The 18,903-nt window shown below is 39.3% G+C and overlaps 1 protein-coding gene across 7 annotated transcripts in view; it reads left to right on the forward strand.

Moving 5' to 3' along the window:
* LOC102475727 (phospholipid-transporting ATPase FetA) overlaps window positions 1-18,903 on the forward strand; it is a 156,083-nt gene that overhangs the window by 10,111 nt on the left and 127,069 nt on the right. For 5 of the 7 annotated variants that reach the window (XM_006143188.2, XM_006143185.2, XM_006143192.2 and 2 more), the window contains exon 2: window positions 10,688-10,731. The exons of 1 other annotated variant lie outside the window; for it this stretch is intronic. In XM_006143188.2, the coding sequence (XP_006143250.1) occupies window positions 10,704-10,731 (28 nt within the window). In that variant the 5' untranslated portion in view covers window positions 10,688-10,703. Of the gene's footprint in view, window positions 1-8,204; window positions 8,273-10,687; window positions 10,732-18,903 lie in introns of those variants that run through there. One more of the 7 variants, XM_006143186.2, reaches the window with a different exon arrangement.

The following is an 18,903-nucleotide window of genomic DNA, read 5'->3' on the forward strand; positions in this document are numbered from 1 at the left end:
AAAAAAAAAAGAAGAAGGATTGACTGACAGGAGCTATGGCCCTAAGTGCTAAGCAGCCACTGCAGGAGCTTGGGCAAACCAGAGAGGAAGCAGAGGAATAAAAGCCCTAACTTTGTTCCTTCTCTCTAGTCTCCAGCTATTGCCTTCTATTTTCAAAACCCAAACAAAAGCCTAAGGATGTTTGGGGTGATGAAGTCTGTAGAAGTCAGCTTCTCAGAGCAAGATAGAAGGAACTGGGCAGAGAAAGGGGAGAGTACAGCAAACAACATAAACAGTAGACAAGGAATCTAGGGAAGGAAATGTCACCACCGGGGATGCTTTCCCAGAAAGTTTACCACTGTTCACATTCAAAATCTACTGTTCAGTCTCCTTAACTGTAAAATTGGAATGGTGATGCGTTTGTCGCGGGTAACAGTGAATACTCCATGATACTTGCACATGAAAGTACTTGTCACAGAGCCTGCTACACATTGGAGACTCAACATGTGTTAGTTCCTTTTTTTCTTCCTGCACACGCCTAAATGGCTGTTTGGCTGAAATGACTTTTCCAGGCAAGTTCTCAAAGTGTGATAGAATTAGTGAATGCCAGAGTGACAAGAAAAAGAGAATAAGAGTAAAAGAGCATATAGGGCTCTATAGTCCATTGTAATGTCTTTTCTTTTTTTTAATTGCCAGAGAGTGCATATGCTAACCAGAAAGATATTGAAAGAAGGGGAATGGGTAAGCACCCCTAAGTAGAGTGTGGTCACACTGCAATTTCTGTTCTTTCTTCATCCTGTCTGGAATTTGGGCATGCTCACACACAGTTCTGGAGTACTTTTTAAGCTACTGGGGCCAAGAATTGAGCCACAGTTGTCCATGTGGGATCCCGCTCCCCTAATCACTAGGCCATAGGGCCAGCCTATGACTGGTTTTTAATTAGAGTAAGATAGGAATTCATTGGATGTTTCCGTAGTCATTGTATGACTTCTGACATCAGAGTTCTTATCAAGTCACTGGGGAATCACCTTTTCATTCATTTAAAAATGTTTATTTGGGACATAACACATGCTGGGAACTGTTTTAGGCACTGGAGTTATATTAATATATAACATTCCTACTCTCAAGGAGAATGTGTTCTAACAAAGGAGACAATTTCAATTTAAGATATCATATGAACATTAAGGGATAACATGGAATGTACAATGGGAGCTCATGGTAAGGATGCTTGACCTATCATTGGGGCACCTGAGAAGGCTTCCTGAGGAAGGCCATTGAGGTAAACTGATTCTTCCCAAGAGAATTTAGCCAGGTCTAAACAGAGGGAAATGGAGTTCTAGGCATTTGGTGTAGTATATATGTTTGGAGTTAAGAGAAGTTGGTGTATTGGGATTTGCAGGTAGTTTAATCTTTCTGGATAGTTGGCTTTGGGCTGTAGGATGGTGAGAGATTAATTAGAAAATTTAGCAGAGACCAGGTCATCAAGGAGAATGTAGATTTTATCCTGAAGGCAACGGTAGGGTTTTAAGCAAAAAAGAGTAATGAAAGGATAGCATTTTAGAAGGTCACTCTGAGTAGATAATGAAGAATTAGATAACATTGGGCTAAGGATGGGAAGGTGCAAGATTGGAAATAGGAGGCTAATTTAGTGTTGGTCGTTTGAATTTAAGTGGAAGCTATGGGAATAGTGAGAAGCAGGAGACTATTCCACCTTAACTTTTTATTAACGAGACAGAATATATTTAACTTCTCAATTACTTAAAAGTAGGAAGAATGAGAGAGAGCATTGCCAAAGATGACTCTTCAGTTTCTGATTTGGACAAGTATGTAAATGGTAACACTAGCAACTGATGTTCAAAGATAGGCCATATAAGAAATCACAAATTTGGAGTGTCTTAGAGGAGAGGAGTAGAAATCATGTTCTCAGTTTTGTGTATGTGCTTTCTTTTTTATTTTTGTGGTAAAATATGCATTACATGAAATTTTCTATTTTGACTGATCCCATAGCACAGCAGTTAAGCACTATGCATTGGGAGCTGGATCCCACATGGTAGACTGAGGTTCAAATCCTGACCCTGGCAGTTTGAAAAATATGCCAGGTGAATGTATTTGCATGCTCCACATCTTGACCAGGAAGCAAGAGGATTGTGGCATGACCACACCCCACTGGGAAGTTTCTCTCTCTCTCTCTCTCTCTCTCTCATCTGTTTGGCAAAATGCATGCACCCTTTAGTAATATTTTAAAATTATGGTGGGGTGGCCAGCTTTATAGTCTAGTGGTTAAGGATATCATATTCCATGTGACTGACCATAATCTGAATCCTGGCCTTCGCAGCTTAAAAAACATGCAAAGCATCTGTGCATGTGTACCCCAAATCCTAACAAGATGAAGAAATGGAGAAAGGATTGCAGAATGATTATGTCCATTAGATGGTGCTTTCTCTCTCTCTCTGTCTCTCTAACTCTGTCACACTCTGGCAAGCAAAAGTGCTCTCTGGCAATTAAAAATTTTTTCCATTTTTAACCTTTTATAAATGTGTACAATGCAGTGACATTAAGTACATTCACAATGTCGTGCAACCATTACCACTACCCAGATCCCAGAACTTTTTCATTACCACAAAAGGAAACCCCATATCCACTAAGCAGTCACTTTCTTATACTTGTAGATTTTGAAGTATTTGTGTGACATTCAAATACAGTAGACAATTGGATATATATTACTGAAGTTTAGGATAAATTTAGACTAAAATTAAAGATTTATGAATCATTAACATATAGCTAGGGAGTTCTTTACCTGGGATGTGTCAGACTTGAGAGTCTCTGAATGTCTTGAATTAGATATGAAATGTATATGTGTAAGTTTATTACTTTTTCTGAAGAAAAGAGCTATAGCATTAATCAAATTCTCAAAGGAATTTTTTAACCTGAACAGAGTTAATAACCACTGATATATACATTATAAATGAAGCCATGGCTGAGGTTAAGAAAACTCACGGAGGAACCAGGTGGTGGAACAACAGTAAAACACAACTGAACTCACATGGAGAAGGCCCTGGGTTTATATTCTGGGACCTCCTTGATCACGCCAGGTGCGCACAACGTAAATACATCCTGGTGATCAGGGCTGGTCAAGACTGGGGGTGAATCATAGGGTGAAGACCCTGTGAGGGGGGAGCCAGCAGTTAGCGTAATGGCTGTGTCACTGGACTCCCACGTAGTCGACCGCGGTTCGAGTCCCAGACCTGGTGGCTTAAACTCAACGCCGGGCGCCTGTGTGTGCGTGCCCAAGATCCCGAGAGGAGAATGGAGGAGAAGGGCCATCCCCCGTGGGGGGTGATTTCTTACTTTCTGTCTCTCTGTCTCTCTAGCGAGCACACCCACCCTATGGCAAAAACCTCTCCAAAAAAAGAAAATAAAAAAGGACCCTGTGAGGAGTACCTGTCTCTGTTTCTCTATTCCATGGAAAAAATAAATAAACTTTAAAACTTGAAACATAGTCTTCAGAAGAAAACTCATGGAAAGTGAGTAGTGAGAAAAGAAGAATGAGGATGGAACCTTGGGCAACATTTAAGGTATAGAGAGGTCCAAAGGGTGTTCTCTTGAATAAAAGAAGCAAATTCATGTCTGCCTCAAAATAGGAAATGACTCTCAGGGGTCAATGCTGTTTCCCACTTGTTACATTAGACCTCACCCATACATGTATATCACATATTCTTGAGGTTACTACCCTTTAAACTTTGCCCTTATTTAGTTTTATTTTGGGTTATGGGGAGAACATCCTTGTGAAGGCAATAGTAAGCTTTCTTTTCTTTTTCTTTCTTTCTTTCTTTCTTTTTTTTTTTGGTAATTGTCAGAGGACATGTACACTTGTCAGAAAGAAAGAGAGGCAAAGAAAGTGCCTCCCGATTGTGCGGTTATCTTGCAATCCTTTTTATCCATTTCTCCACCACATCAGGATTTGGGGCATGCATACACTCATGTCTGGTGTGATTTTCAAGTCACCAGAGCCTGGACCCAAAATGCAGTTAGCCGTGTAGAGTCTGGCTCCCTTAACCATTAGGCTAGAGGCCCTGAGAGTTAACTGCTCTAGTTTGCAATAAGTGTGTGTGAGTGTCTTGTAGTATATTGTGGACCTTGTGCCAAACTAATGGTTCTCCAGGTGTGGGCCAATAGCATAGCATCAGTATCACCTGAATTTGTAAGAAATGCAGATTCATAGGCCCCACCACAGACCTGCTGAATCAGAAACAGAGGGGTGAGACCCAGCCTTCCAGATGAAACTGATGAATAATATTTTAGAATAACTAGGCTATTCTATACCTTGACAACTTTTCTTAGCCCATAAATAAAACATAGGTTCTCTCTCTTTCTTTTTTTAAATTTTAATTACGAGAGGATACATGTGCTTACCATAGAGACAGAGAAAGAGAAAGCACCTCCCCCACATTGGGGTGTGATCATGCCTCAATCCCTTCTCCTCTATCTCTTCATCCTGTGGGGACTTGGGGCATACACACACAATTACAAGGATTATTTTTAAGCTGTTGGGGCTGGAATGCAAACTTGTAGTTGGTCATGTAGGATTTGGCTCCCTTAACCACTAAGCTATGGAGCTGGCCCTTTTATTCTCTGTCCTATTATAATAATTTGGGTGGCAACATTTTGGAACATATGATGAATTCCACATGAAAAAGTTGTCTTTGAACATTGTCGTTCATCTGGAATCTTTTCCACCACTATGAATTATAGATACAAATATCTTTGACTTTGGAGGATACAAAGTAAAGCTCAGTGAAATTGCACCTCTCTTCTCCCTCTTCTCCCCCCACCAAAGACTTTTTTTCCCCTACATAGCCTTGCATACAGGTGCAAATCCCTTGAGTTCCCTAGACTTAGTAGCCATGGTGAATAAGAAATTAGAAGTCACAGACTGAATTTGGAAAGAATTGAACTTCATTATGGGGGTAAGTTTCTGTTAGTCCAAGGGATAAGCCAGGTTGTACGGCATTTAAGTTGTTTGTTTTCCAGAAAGACTGTATACTAAATGAGGGAATGAATAATGTCTTATCTATCTTTGTATCTTTAACCATGGCTTTTTTTTTTTTTAATTGTTAGAGGGCATGTATGCTTGCCATAGAAAGAGAGAAAGAAAGCACCCCTGCAATCCTTTTTCTTCCAATCAGGATTCTGGGCATGCATGCACATGCTCCCAGTGTGTTTTTCAGTCAGCCAGGGCTGGGATTCAAACCATGGTGGGCCATGTGGGATCTGGCTCCCTTAACTGCTAAATGATGGGGCCTGCCCAACCATGTCTCAACAGCTAACACATACTTGACACTCAATGAACATTGGCCAAATTTAATTTACTCAATCCAAAAGTTAAAGATTTAATTCTAAACCACTGTGAATTAATTCAATGGACTTCTGAGTTCTCATCTGTAAAATAGGTTTTTTTGTTTGTTTGTTTGCTTTTACATTTTTGGTGAACTGACCTTAATTTTACTACCTTACCTACAAATCATGCATGAATACCTGTGAGATAGGCTTTCTTAGAATAAACCCACTTTTACTCAGCACAATTGAAAGGAGAAACTTTGGGCCTTTTTGGTGTGGGAAAATCTTTTGGTAAGTTCTTAAGCAATTTTCACAAAATATAAAATTGACCTGAGTTTTGCTGATGTTTTGGCCTAATTTTACCAAGCACCAAGATGTGCCACGATAGTTAAGGGAAGGCAGAGGCAAACCAACAAAAAAGTTCCTAATACAACAATATATTGCAGTCTGAAAACAGCCACTGTTTACTGACCAGATTATAAAATAGTCATGGTGGATACCTTAGCTCATCCTTCTTTCTTTCTTTCTTTCTTTTTTTTTAGAGGTTTTTTGCTATAGGGCACATGCGCTTACCAGAAAGACAGAGAGAGAGAGACAGAAAGCGAGAAATCACCCCCCAGGGGTTAGAATAACTAGGCTATTCTATACCTTGACAACTTTTCTTAGCCCATAAATAAAACATAGGTTCTCTCTCTTTCTTTTTTTAAATTTTAATTACGAGAGGATACATGTGCTTACCATAGAGACAGAGAAAGAGAAAGCACCTCCCCCACATTGGGGTGTGATCATGCCTCAATCCCTTCTCCTCTATCTCTTCATCCTGTGGGGACTTGGGGCATACACACACAATTACAAGGATTATTTTTAAGCTGTTGGGGCTGGAATGCAAACTTGTAGTTGGTCATGTAGGATTTGGCTCCCTTAACCACTAAGCTATGGAGCTGGCCCTTTTATTCTCTGTCCTATTATAATAATTTGGGTGGCAACATTTTGGAACATATGATGAATTCCACATGAAAAAGTTGTCTTTGAACATTGTCGTTCATCTGGAATCTTTTCCACCACTATGAATTATAGATACAAATATCTTTGACTTTGGAGGATACAAAGTAAAGCTCAGTGAAATTGCACCTCTCTTCTCCCTCTTCTCCCCCCACCAAAGACTTTTTTTCCCCTACATAGCCTTGCATACAGGTGCAAATCCCTTGAGTTCCCTAGACTTAGTAGCCATGGTGAATAAGAAATTAGAAGTCACAGACTGAATTTGGAAAGAATTGAACTTCATTATGGGGGTAAGTTTCTGTTAGTCCAAGGGATAAGCCAGGTTGTACGGCATTTAAGTTGTTTGTTTTCCAGAAAGACTGTATACTAAATGAGGGAATGAATAATGTCTTATCTATCTTTGTATCTTTAACCATGGCTTTTTTTTTTTTTAATTGTTAGAGGGCATGTATGCTTGCCATAGAAAGAGAGAAAGAAAGCACCCCTGCAATCCTTTTTCTTCCAATCAGGATTCTGGGCATGCATGCACATGCTCCCAGTGTGTTTTTCAGTCAGCCAGGGCTGGGATTCAAACCATGGTGGGCCATGTGGGATCTGGCTCCCTTAACTGCTAAATGATGGGGCCTGCCCAACCATGTCTCAACAGCTAACACATACTTGACACTCAATGAACATTGGCCAAATTTAATTTACTCAATCCAAAAGTTAAAGATTTAATTCTAAACCACTGTGAATTAATTCAATGGACTTCTGAGTTCTCATCTGTAAAATAGGTTTTTTTGTTTGTTTGTTTGCTTTTACATTTTTGGTGAACTGACCTTAATTTTACTACCTTACCTACAAATCATGCATGAATACCTGTGAGATAGGCTTTCTTAGAATAAACCCACTTTTACTCAGCACAATTGAAAGGAGAAACTTTGGGCCTTTTTGGTGTGGGAAAATCTTTTGGTAAGTTCTTAAGCAATTTTCACAAAATATAAAATTGACCTGAGTTTTGCTGATGTTTTGGCCTAATTTTACCAAGCACCAAGATGTGCCACGATAGTTAAGGGAAGGCAGAGGCAAACCAACAAAAAAGTTCCTAATACAACAATATATTGCAGTCTGAAAACAGCCACTGTTTACTGACCAGATTATAAAATAGTCATGGTGGATACCTTAGCTCATCCTTCTTTCTTTCTTTCTTTCTTTTTTTTTAGAGGTTTTTTGCTATAGGGCACATGCGCTTACCAGAAAGACAGAGAGAGAGAGACAGAGAGACAGAAAGTAAGAAATCACCCCCCAGGGGGGATGGCCACACCGCAATCCCTTCTCTATTCTCCTCTCGGGATCTTGGGCACACATGCACACACACACACACACACACCCGGCAGGGGTTTAAGCCACCGGGTCCAGGACTCAAACCATGGCTGACTATATGGGAGTCCAGTGACATAGTCGTTATGCCAATTAATGGTCCCCTTAATTCATTAGTCTGTTGATCTGGTCTTCCCTATTGCCAGCATCTCCACCTTTTACGAAATGGGTGGTCTTTTTCTTCATTCCACCTCATGGAGAAGATCATTTGAAGGGCTACAGGAATTATTTGCTTCTTTTAAGCATTTTCCAACAGTATAAATTTCATGAATCAGATCCTCCATGCAGATGATGCCAAATTTACCAAGAGACCGAGCAATCAAAGACTGTTTATCTGTCAAAGCAATTTGCTTCTTACTGATTTTGCCATAAACACGCTTGTAGATTATTTCATTTACTGACTTCAGGTTCGGGTGCCCCCATGCAATATATGGTTCCACAATTCTCAGCATGTTAGTTGAAGCCTCGTTGAGCTTAACAAAGGTGCTGTTGAAGATCTGGCGAAGATGAAGAAGCTGCAACACCTTTTGAACCTTTGGGCTCACTCCACTGATACCTCTGATCCTGATGACAAACACCAATTTGAGTTCTGCAGGTACACAGAAATTTCAGGCTTTTCTTGTCATCCTGGCCATGTGATCCCACCTGTACACCTGTCTATATTCCTTATGATAGTGCTTAGCTTTTTCATGGATAAGCATCCTACTTGCCTTTCGAAGCATCTTTTGAGCACATTCTTTCTCAGGCACTTGATCTTCAGCTGTGCAAAATTCCTTCACTTTTTCTTAAGGGTTTCTGGCATAGTAGGAACCTTCTTCTTGATGGGTTCTGCCGCAGCAGAAAACTTTTTCTCAGTGGCTTCCACCACAGCAGCAACCTTCTTTTTTTTTCTTCTCTTGAACACCTTCCATGGTTCCAGCCAGAAAAGACTGTAAAATAGATTTAATGTTTTGCCCTGACCACTTCACAGTATTCTAGTAAGACTCTAAAGAAAGATTATATATCAAATACCCTGAAATAGTCCAGAGAGCTCTGTAAGTGTGAAATGACATAATTTTGATTCACATATTCTCTCCCTCAAAAGAATAATTGGTTCATTCTGGATTGTGAACAGAGAACATCATAGTGGGCTTGAAGTAAAGGGATGTTGGTTTTAGTCCTGATCTCCTTTCATTCTTTAAGTCTTACTTTTTATCTCAAATGAGAAGTACAGATTCAATTTGTCCAGGAATTCTGTACCTTGGCTGCACATCAGTATCACCTGGTACCAAAATACTGATGCCTGGTACCCATCCCTGTAAATTTGACTTAATTAGTCCAGGATATGGGCTAAGCATTGAAGGTTTTTTGTTTTTTTTGTTTTAAAATTCTCATGCGAAACCAAGGTTTTGTTTTGTTTTGTTTTGTTTTTTTTAAATAGCAAAACCATTTATTTAGGTAAAATCTTACACAAAAGTCCAAGTTACAAAATATATACCAGTGGTGTGTGTGTGTGTGTGTGTGTGTGTGTGTGCACACCAGTGGAGCTTCTTTTTTTTTTTTAATTCAACTTATTTATTTATTTTGCTATTTTAATTCGACCAGAGAAGGACTCTGGGTATGTGTGTGTGTATGAGAGAGAGAGAGAGAAAGCAAGCCAGGCACCAGGTCCTGGACTCCAACTGGAGTTGGCCATATGGGAGGGAGTCCAGCGCCCTTAACTGCCATGCCACCTGCTGGCCCCATACCAGTGGAACTTCTGCAGTAGTTTTTTTAGGACTCAAATTCTAATTGCCAATCCCTTTTTCTTATATTATACTTTAGCACTCCTAAGACTTCATGGGGCACTATTTGGAAACCAGTGAAACAGACAATTTGCAAGATTTTTTCTAGCTCCAAAACAATACTATGTCCCTATCCTTCATGCAAGATCTCTGCCCTAATTTTTTTTTACCTATCTGAACCCAATGTCAAAATGATTATTATGGTTGGGAACCAGCAGTTAGCGTAATGGCTATGTTGCTGGACTCCCACGTAGTCGACCACGGTTCACATCCCGGACCCGGTGGCTTAAAACTCACGCCGGGCACATGTGTATGTGTGCCCAAGATCCCGAGAGGAGAATGGAGGAAAAGGGATTGCGGCGTGGCCATCCCCCCTGGGGGGTGATTTCTCGCTTTCTGTCTCTATGTCTCTTTCTGTCTGTCTGGCAAGCGCACATGCCCTATAGTGAAAACCTCTCCAAAAAAAAAAAGATTGTTACGGTGGATAGTTTTCCATTTATTTCCTTCTGATTACTTTAGCTTTTTGCTCCAAGGCAATGAGTAGACTAAAATTTAATATACAGAACAACTTCCTGGATTTCTTGTTGCCAACCCTTCCCAGAGATTCTGATTTGGTACATCTGGGTTGGGGGCCAGATGTCTTTATTTTTTATAATGATATAATATCTTAGAAACACATCGTCTATGGAGTAGATTTTTGGAAAATATTGCTCTAAGAGGTTATGGGACAAAAAATTTTAAAAGAGAGGATGCTGAAATGTGGACACATAGTAGAATAGTGGATTTCCATCTGAGCTCAGTACCAGGTCCACCAAACAGTAGCATCTTGGCTTTTAAGGCTGTGAATTACACTCCTGCTGAGCCATTGTGTCTGAGCACAGTTTTCAGTTACAGCCCTAGAAACCCACTTCAGAATCCTCTTTTCATCTGTGGCCAAATTGAAAGAGATGATACAGAATAGCAGTTGAGAACAGTAAGTCAAGCAGGGATTCAAATCTTGACATTATCACTTTCTGATTGGATGATCCTGAGTAAATCACTCAACTCTCTTGAGCATCAGGATTTTCATCTACACAAAAGAATAACTCCCTTCTCCTAGTCCAAGGTTTTAGTGAAAATTAAACAACATAATGTAATTAAAGCACTTAGTGAAGTGTCCTGCACACAGTAAATGTTGATACATGATAGGCATTATTATATCAGCAGATCCTCAGCTAACTGACAAGTGGTTTTTGTTTTATTCTTAGGTGGTGTTTCTCTGAGATGAAATACACAAAACCTTTTATTTCAGGTAAGTGCTTAGCAGCTTGTATCTGCTGATATACCCAAAGTTCAACAATCATTAATGGCATTTGTCTAGTACTATATTATACCATTGTACAGGAAATTGCCTGCACTCTCCAGGCACTTGTTAAAGCACTTTTGAACTATACTGAAGCCCACTAAGAAGCTTCTTACAAGTTTGAATCTCCAAGAAACTCAGTGCATCATTCAGACTAGATTTGCCTGTGACCTGGCCTGAATCTGTTTTTGCTACAAAGGTGCGAGGGAAAAAATTACAGGTTGAACTTGAAGCTATTATAGAAAGTCTTTAGTTCTCATCAATGATTGTGTTCATTCATACCTGGGAGTAGTGTTTTAGAGGACAGTAGGAGAGATGTTCTACTTAAAGACTTGAGACAGAGAGGTAAGTGACTTAATTTTGTAGGTGTTTAAAACATAAAACCAGACTGTAATAGCCATTGTGGAAATGTCTTTAGTAAAGCCAAAGGTAAGGAAGTGTCTCAGATCTGTGAGCATTCAAGGGGAAATAGGAATGGATAGAGACTTTCGCTGAGTTTATAGACTTAATTGGGATTATTGATGTTACAGTAAAATGAATCATGATCTAATTATTCCTCTGCTCTTAACATCCCTCCCTCCTTTTTCCATATGAGCTTACAATTTCACTATCAAAAGAGTCTTGTTGAATTTGTTTCCTTTTTCATAAAGATCTCCATCCAATCTCAGACCTTGTGGTTTGTGTGCTTAGTATCACAGTTTATCTCATCAATACCAGTTTCTGCTATGGCTATTTTGGAGAAAGTTTGAGCTTTTACCAAGTTCTAGAAGTAAATGTTTCACATCGGTGATTACTTTATGGGAAGGTTCTCTCTGACAAAGAGAAAAACCTTTCATAGTTCTTTGCAGACATATTTTTAAAGAATTTGTAAATTAATAGAAGAGCTACAGGACGTCCCAAAGTGTCTGGGTATATGTTTGCTTGTGCACGAGTGTGTGTATTTGAAAGGAGCAGAGGAGGTAAGTTTACATTTTAGTTAAAGAACTTAGTTCTACTTGAAATTTATGTCATGATAATTTTAAAGACTTCACTTTAGATGAGGGGTGGATTTTTAACTAAATAGAGGAATGTGAAGGTCACATAAAAGAGAATCATCCTAAGATTGAGAAAGAGTTGTTAAAATTTTACATAATATCTTAGGTAATTTCAACCTTTTTTAAAAATGCACTTATACTGGGACCAGCAGTCAGCGTAATGGCTATGTTGCTGGACTCCCACGTAGTCGACCGCGGTTCAAGTCCCGGACCCGGTGGCTTAAACTCACACCAGGCGCATGTGCGTGCGTGCCCAAGATCCCGAGAGGAGAATGGAGGAGAAGGGATTGCGGTGTGGCCATCCCCTCTGGGGGGTGATTTCTCGCTTCCTGTCTCTCTGTCTCTCTATGTCTGTCTGGCACACGCCCTATAACAAAAACCTCTAAAAAAATGCACTTATACTCAATGTACATATACTATCTTACATATAATACATTTATCTAGGTATTGCCATTGACATGGATATCAGTCCCATGCTTAAGTTTATGAAGGAAGGACCTTTGGTGCTTGGATCTGATTTGACTTCAATTCTGCCATAGGGAATTTCATCCTCCTTGGCCTTTTTTCATAATTTGTTCTTGTCTAATGATAGCACCAGTAATTAACTAGTCAGAGAATGAACTTTCTGAGACCAGAAGATGGTGTAATGGTTATGTCACTGGGCTCCCATGTAGTTGACTGTGGCTCGAGTCATGGACCCGGAGGCTTAAAACTCACTCTGGCTGCATGTACCTGTGTGCCCAAAATCCCAAGAGGAGGGATTGTAGCATGGCCATCCCCCCTCAGGAGTGATTTCTCACTTTCTGTCTCCCCGTCTGTGTTTCTTCAGCGAGCATACACACCCTATAGCAAAAATCTCTCTCAAGAAAAAAAGAATGAGATATCCATACAGATGTATGTCCATCATTATCTTGCTGTCTTTGTCTTTATGGACCTCTTTGATAACTTATTAAGCACATTTTCAGGGCCGAGGCTGTTTCCTTAAAGACCTTCAATGTAGGTTATTGGCTTAGTATCAAGGTATTATTCATTAAAAGCCATTCTGAGCCTAGGCAAAACAATGTAGTTGGGATAAGGCTTTGATGCTCTGTCTTGATCCAAGAAAGAACAAATATTAGAGAAAAAGAGAGAGAGAGATTCTTTGTTTAGTTGTTGTTGTTGTTGTTATTGTTTTTAACAGCATACTGAGAAATTTTGGAAAACCTAGGAACATTTCCCCAGAAAAATATGCACAATTTTTTATAGACAATTTCAGGTTCCCAAAGTTACTGGTGCTCATCTGTTGAACCTTAGTTTAAATGACAAACAAAAAAATGCTGATCCCCAAAAGTAGACAAACAGTATATCCTTCAAGCAGTCCTTCATAAATATTATTTCTCAAGCTTTTGATGTATCTGAACAGCAATAAGTTTAAAGTTATACCTGGAGTCCAGATAGCCCAAATTCTATTGTAGAGTGGTGTGTTTTATGTCTCAGATCTCTCCTCAGAATTGAGCATTGGCCCCAACTAAGAGTTTTAGGAGTAGAATTAGATAAAAGAGTGGGCCAACAAGAGAGCTCCAAGAAAAGGGAAACCATAATCCGGGTAAAAGTGAATGTTGAAGGACTCAAAGACTTCTAGGTTCAAAGATAACACTGGAGACAGATCAGAAAGGAAGGTAGAGTTCAAAGAACTGTGCAAAGGACCACATGCGGCTTCACAGAATTAAAAGCCCAGCAACAGGAAACTCAAAAGTACTGATGAAACAGGTTTTTTTTCTTTAACTGTGGTAAAATACATATAACATGACCATTTAAATCATTGTTAATTGTACAATTCAGTGGGATTAGGTAGCTTCACATTGTTTTGCAACCATTGTTGTGCATATCATTGCTACCATCCATCTTCAGATCTTCATTTTGTAAAACTCAATCTCTGTATCCATAAAGTAATAATCCTTATTTTCCCTTTCCCCAGCCCTTGACAGTCAAAGTTCTTTCTGTCTCTATGAATTGGACTACTCTAAGTCCTTCACATAAATGAAATCATGTTGTATATATCCTTCTGTGACTGGCTTATTTTATTTACCATAATATCTTCAAGATTCATCTTTATTATAGCATGTATGAGAATTTCCTTCCTTTTTATGGCTGAACAATATTTTGTTCTTTGTATATACCACATTAGTTTAACCATTCATCCTTTGATGAACACTTGGGTTGCTTCCATCTTTTGGTTATTATGAAGATGGCTGCTATGAATATGGGTGTACAAATATTTCCTCATGTCTGCACTTTCAATTCCTTTGGGTATGCACCCAGAAGTGGAATTGCTGGATCATATGGTAATTCTATTTTAATTTTTGAAAAACCATCATATTGTTTTTCACAGCAGCGGCACTATTTTACATTTCTACTAATAATACTCAGGGTTCCAATTACTTCACGTCTTTATCCACACCTGATATTTTCTGGGATTTATTTTTTCTGTTGTTGCTATTTTTATAGCAACCATCCTAATGGATATGAAATGTTGATGAAGCAGGATTTAGATATAAAATGTGGAAAGACATTCTAAGATGTGACACATGTGATACATGTTAAGAGTCTTTTAAGGTTTAACATGTGTAAAGAAGGAGATACTAAGAGCAGAGAGCAGACTCAGATACTAATACTCATCCCGGCTAGGGATAATTGATAACCTCCTGATGAAAATGAAGGGACCTCCAAATATGTAATGAATATATACAAATCAATAGTTATTTCAGTTACTAATAATTACTAATAAGAAAGTAAAATGGAAGAAATACTCCACTCACATTAGCAATAAATTTTTAAAATATCTGAGAATAAACATAAAAAGAAATACACAAGACAAAATGAAGAAATCTGTTGACCGATGGACAAAAAGGTGGCACCTGGATAAATGGTGAAACACAGGCTTGTTCCTTGGTGAAGCAGAGTGGCTCCCACTCACACCCTGTAAAAGCCAAGGTTCTGGGGCCAGCGGTGGTGTGGTGGTAAGGGCATTGGATACTCCCACATGGCCAACCACAATTCGATTCCCGAACCTGGTAGCTTGCTTTCTCACTTTCCCTCTCTCTCTCTCTGTATCTCTCTTTGGTCAAATTTGAAATAAATGAATGAATAAATAAAATTAAATAAATAAACCTTTTTTTTTTAAAATTAAGGTTCTTACAGTTGCCTTTTAGGCCGTACATACTTTGCCCTCACCCTCTCTGACCACCTCTCTCCTATCCCTCTGCCTCTCACTCTTGCTGCTTTAGCTCCTCTGGCCTTCTTGCTGTTCCTTAAACAGAGCCTTTGTGGTCATTGCTCCTTTGGATTGAAACACTCTTTGTCTCAACTACCCGTTGGCTAACTCCCTTCTCTACTTGATGGTTTTGTTCAATCTTACCTTTTTCATAAGGCCTGCCTTGATAATCCTACCACCTCCACTCACTACCATACTCCTGATCATCCTTATTTTTCTTTCTATTTCTGATAATATCACTTTCCAACATAATTTATAAGTAACTTGTTTATTATTTTACTTTATTGTTTAGCATGACTCTCCTTGTTCAATGTAAGCTTTACAGGACAGTATTCTTTGTCTTTTTGTTTATCGATGTGTGTGTCAAGTGCTAGAACAATGATTGGCACAAAGAAGGTGATTAGGCACTTAAAATATATTTATAGAATGAAGGTAGAAAATTTTGATGTTAAAAATGCCTGTTCTCTCTAAATTAATCTACACATTGAAGGAACTTAATCTAAAATTGCCACAGGAATTTTTAGAACATGGCAAGTTAATTTCAATATTCATTTGAAAGAGAAAATGTAAAAGAATAGCAAAAAAATTCTTTTTTGAAGAAGATGAACAGGGAGATTTGCTCTACTAGGTATCAAAACATAAAGCTATTGCAATTAAAACAGTATGATATTGGTACAGAAATAGATCAATGGAAATATTAAAAAGTCTAGAAAGAGACCAGCATATACAGTAGAATTTAATATAGGCAAAGGGAGCATTTTGTGCCAGAATTAAGGAGTTGGGGTTGTTGGCTATACTGTGGAAAAGGATTAAATTGAATCCATATGTTATAACATACATTTCAAGTAGAATTAAATATGAAAACTATAACTTTAAATATATTAAAAATGATCCAGCTGTGGTAGCACACATGTAGTAGCACCACCACATGGGAGGCCTGGTGAGAGACAGAGAGAGGGGAGAGACACTGGGGAAGCTGCAATGCTTTATATGACCTAGCCTCAAGGTCATTTACCATCATATTCTTTCCTACTAGAAGTGAGTCACTAGGGCCTGGCAAGTGGCATCGTGATTAGGGCGCTGGACTCCCACATGGCCAACTGAGATTCGAGTCTCAGACCTGGTGGCTTGCTTTCTCACTTTCCCTCTCTCTCTCTCTGGTCACAGGCATACAGGCACACACAGCTACACCCAGCATGTTCAGGTTGACTCAGAAGCCAAACCTGGCTCTTCCATGCCACTTCCAGCCTCCCAAGCAGTGGTGCTAGGTTTGTGCCACCAAGGCTAAGCCAAGCTTTACTTCTCAAAGGGAAGGAGATCAAAACATTTGTGGCCATATTTTAAAAATCACCTTACTGGGGCTGGCAGTTGGCATGGTGGCTAAAGGTGCTGGACTCCCACATGGCCGACCACAGTTTGAGTCCTGAACCTGGTGGCTTGTTTTCTCACCCCTCCCCCCGTTTCTCTCTGACGGAAACTGGAAAATGATAATAGTAATAATAAAGTTAAACAGAATTATTAAAAAAATAAAAACCACCTTACTAATATTTGAATTCTTCCATTTTATTTTGTATAATTTTATCTCTCTTCATTATCACTTTCTGACCTTGTTATGTCTGCCTCTATTACTCCTTGAACTCTCTTCAGTCATTGTTTATGGTCTTTAGAGTTGTAAACCAGTTGATCTCTTCATTAGTATTGTATATAAAATAAGAGTAAAAAAAATAGGTGTCAAGTGAGGAGCTAAGAAACTCTTCTGTAAGTAAAATACTTAACTTGGGATCAGCAGTTAGCATAATGGCTATGTCGCTGGACTCCCATGTTGTCAACCGCAGTTCGAGTCCCGGACCCAGTGGCTTAAACTCACGCTGGGTGCATGTGCATGTGTACCCAAGCTCCTGAGAGGAGAATGGAGGAGTAGGGATTGCAGTGTGGCCATCCCCCTTGGAGGGTGATTTCTTGTTTTCTGTCTCTCTGTTTCTCGCTGTCTTTCTGGTTAGCGCATGCACCCTATAGCCAAAACCTCTCCAAAAAAAGAGAAAAATAAAATAAAATAAAATACTTAACTTTAAGGGACCAGACACTGACACAGCAGTAATGCAGTGCTTCATGGGGCTGACACACATGGAAAGGTTCCAAGTTCACATCTGGAAGCTCTGTGAATACACTGGCGCGCATGTGCCTGTGGTCCAGGGCTAGCTGAAGCTGGGAGTAGGTTTTGTGGCATAGGAACCTGCTGGGGTTGTCTTTCTCTTTTTCTCTGTCTCTTTGTTTCTCCTTCTTTCAAGCTCATGGAAGATATTAATTAACTAAACATACTAAAGTTAAACATTTTAAAAGGCCTAACTTTAGTGCACGGAGTTCATGGCTATTTGGTGGCCAGTCATTTGCTTACTACTGGCTGGCTGCTAGATGTGAACTATATGGGTGAGGGGTTATCATAGTACTGAGTGACTGCATCTTTGGGAACACAATAAAAGAGCATGTCCTCTCTCTCCACATCTTATTCTCACTGTTCTTTTCTCTACATTTTCCTTATTACTGCACATTTTCCTTACCACCTCTAGCTGTTAGTATATATTTTTATACTGATTATAACATAGTAATGAAAAGCACAGGATGTGGAGTCAGACTACCTGTGTCCTGGCTTTGTTACTTATAAACTGAGCGACCTTGGGCAAGTTACTTAGCCTCTCTGTGCCTCAGTTGCATCATCTGTGATATGGATACAATAATAACAGTGATATCTACCTCACATGGTTATTTTAAGGGTAAATGAAAAAGATACTATGTGCTGACAATACAGTAAACTCTGAATTAATTTTGCCTCTTTTTATTATTAAGTTTTATAATAGATTTCTACTACTGCTTAAGAAAGTAAAATGCCTAAGCTTTTAGTTCATAGAAACGTGTGATTAGTTTTAGCTGCCCAGAGGCCAACATTGTCTAGAATCTCTTTCCTCTCATTCTCAATCAAGTCCTTAGGGAATTTCAAATTCAAACTTTTTTTTTAGCATAAGCCAAACCCAATGTAATTAGAAAACTAAATATGCTACTAAAAAATACTCAGATCCAAAGCTTTTTATATATGATTTTTCTTTCTCCATGCTATACCTCTCCACTGGTATGACTGATTGAGGGCTTGCCATGCTGTTACTATGTGGCCAAGCACTAAAGATAAAAGTTCTTATCCATGCTTCAAAAGTAGGTATTTAGGGGACCAGCAGATGACATGTTTACGTCACTGGACTCCCATATAGTTCACTGTGGTTCAAGTACTGAACCCAGTGGCTTAGAATTCATACTGGGTGCCTGTGTGTGGGTGCCCAGGATCCTGAGAGGGGAATGGATGAGAAGGGACTGCAGCTCTGCCATCCCCCCTGGGGGGAAGGGTGATTTCTCACTTTCTGTATCTGTATTTCTCCATTTCTCTGGTGTGCACACGCACCCTATAGCAAAAATCGCTCTCTCTCTCTAAAAAAAAAGTAGGTGTTTAGGAAAGTCAGTGTCAGGGACATGGCCTGGTACAACTCCAGGGACTCTGTTTACATTGTGGTCTATGTGAACAGTGACCCCGAAGATAGGCAGCTTGCACCTTGCATGGCTACAAGTGGTAGTTCAGGCAAGATGATAGTCAAGGAGATTAGATCTTCATTTTCTTGAATAAGTCAGTGAGGTACACTGACTCTGCAGAGCAAAAAGAGACCCTGTGTTTTAAAGTGGAAGAGGTCAACCATAGGAACAGGCCTTCTGATTTCAGCACTTAGAATCAAAAGACATGTTTTGCCATTTTTCTGAGCCTTAGCGTTTTTAACTGTAGATAGACTAATTATC

This window comes from Tupaia chinensis, unplaced genomic scaffold (assembly GCF_000334495.1).
Source record: "Tupaia chinensis unplaced genomic scaffold, TupChi_1.0 Scaffold000093_1, whole genome shotgun sequence".
Classification (NCBI taxonomy): domain Eukaryota; kingdom Metazoa; phylum Chordata; class Mammalia; order Scandentia; family Tupaiidae; genus Tupaia; species Tupaia belangeri.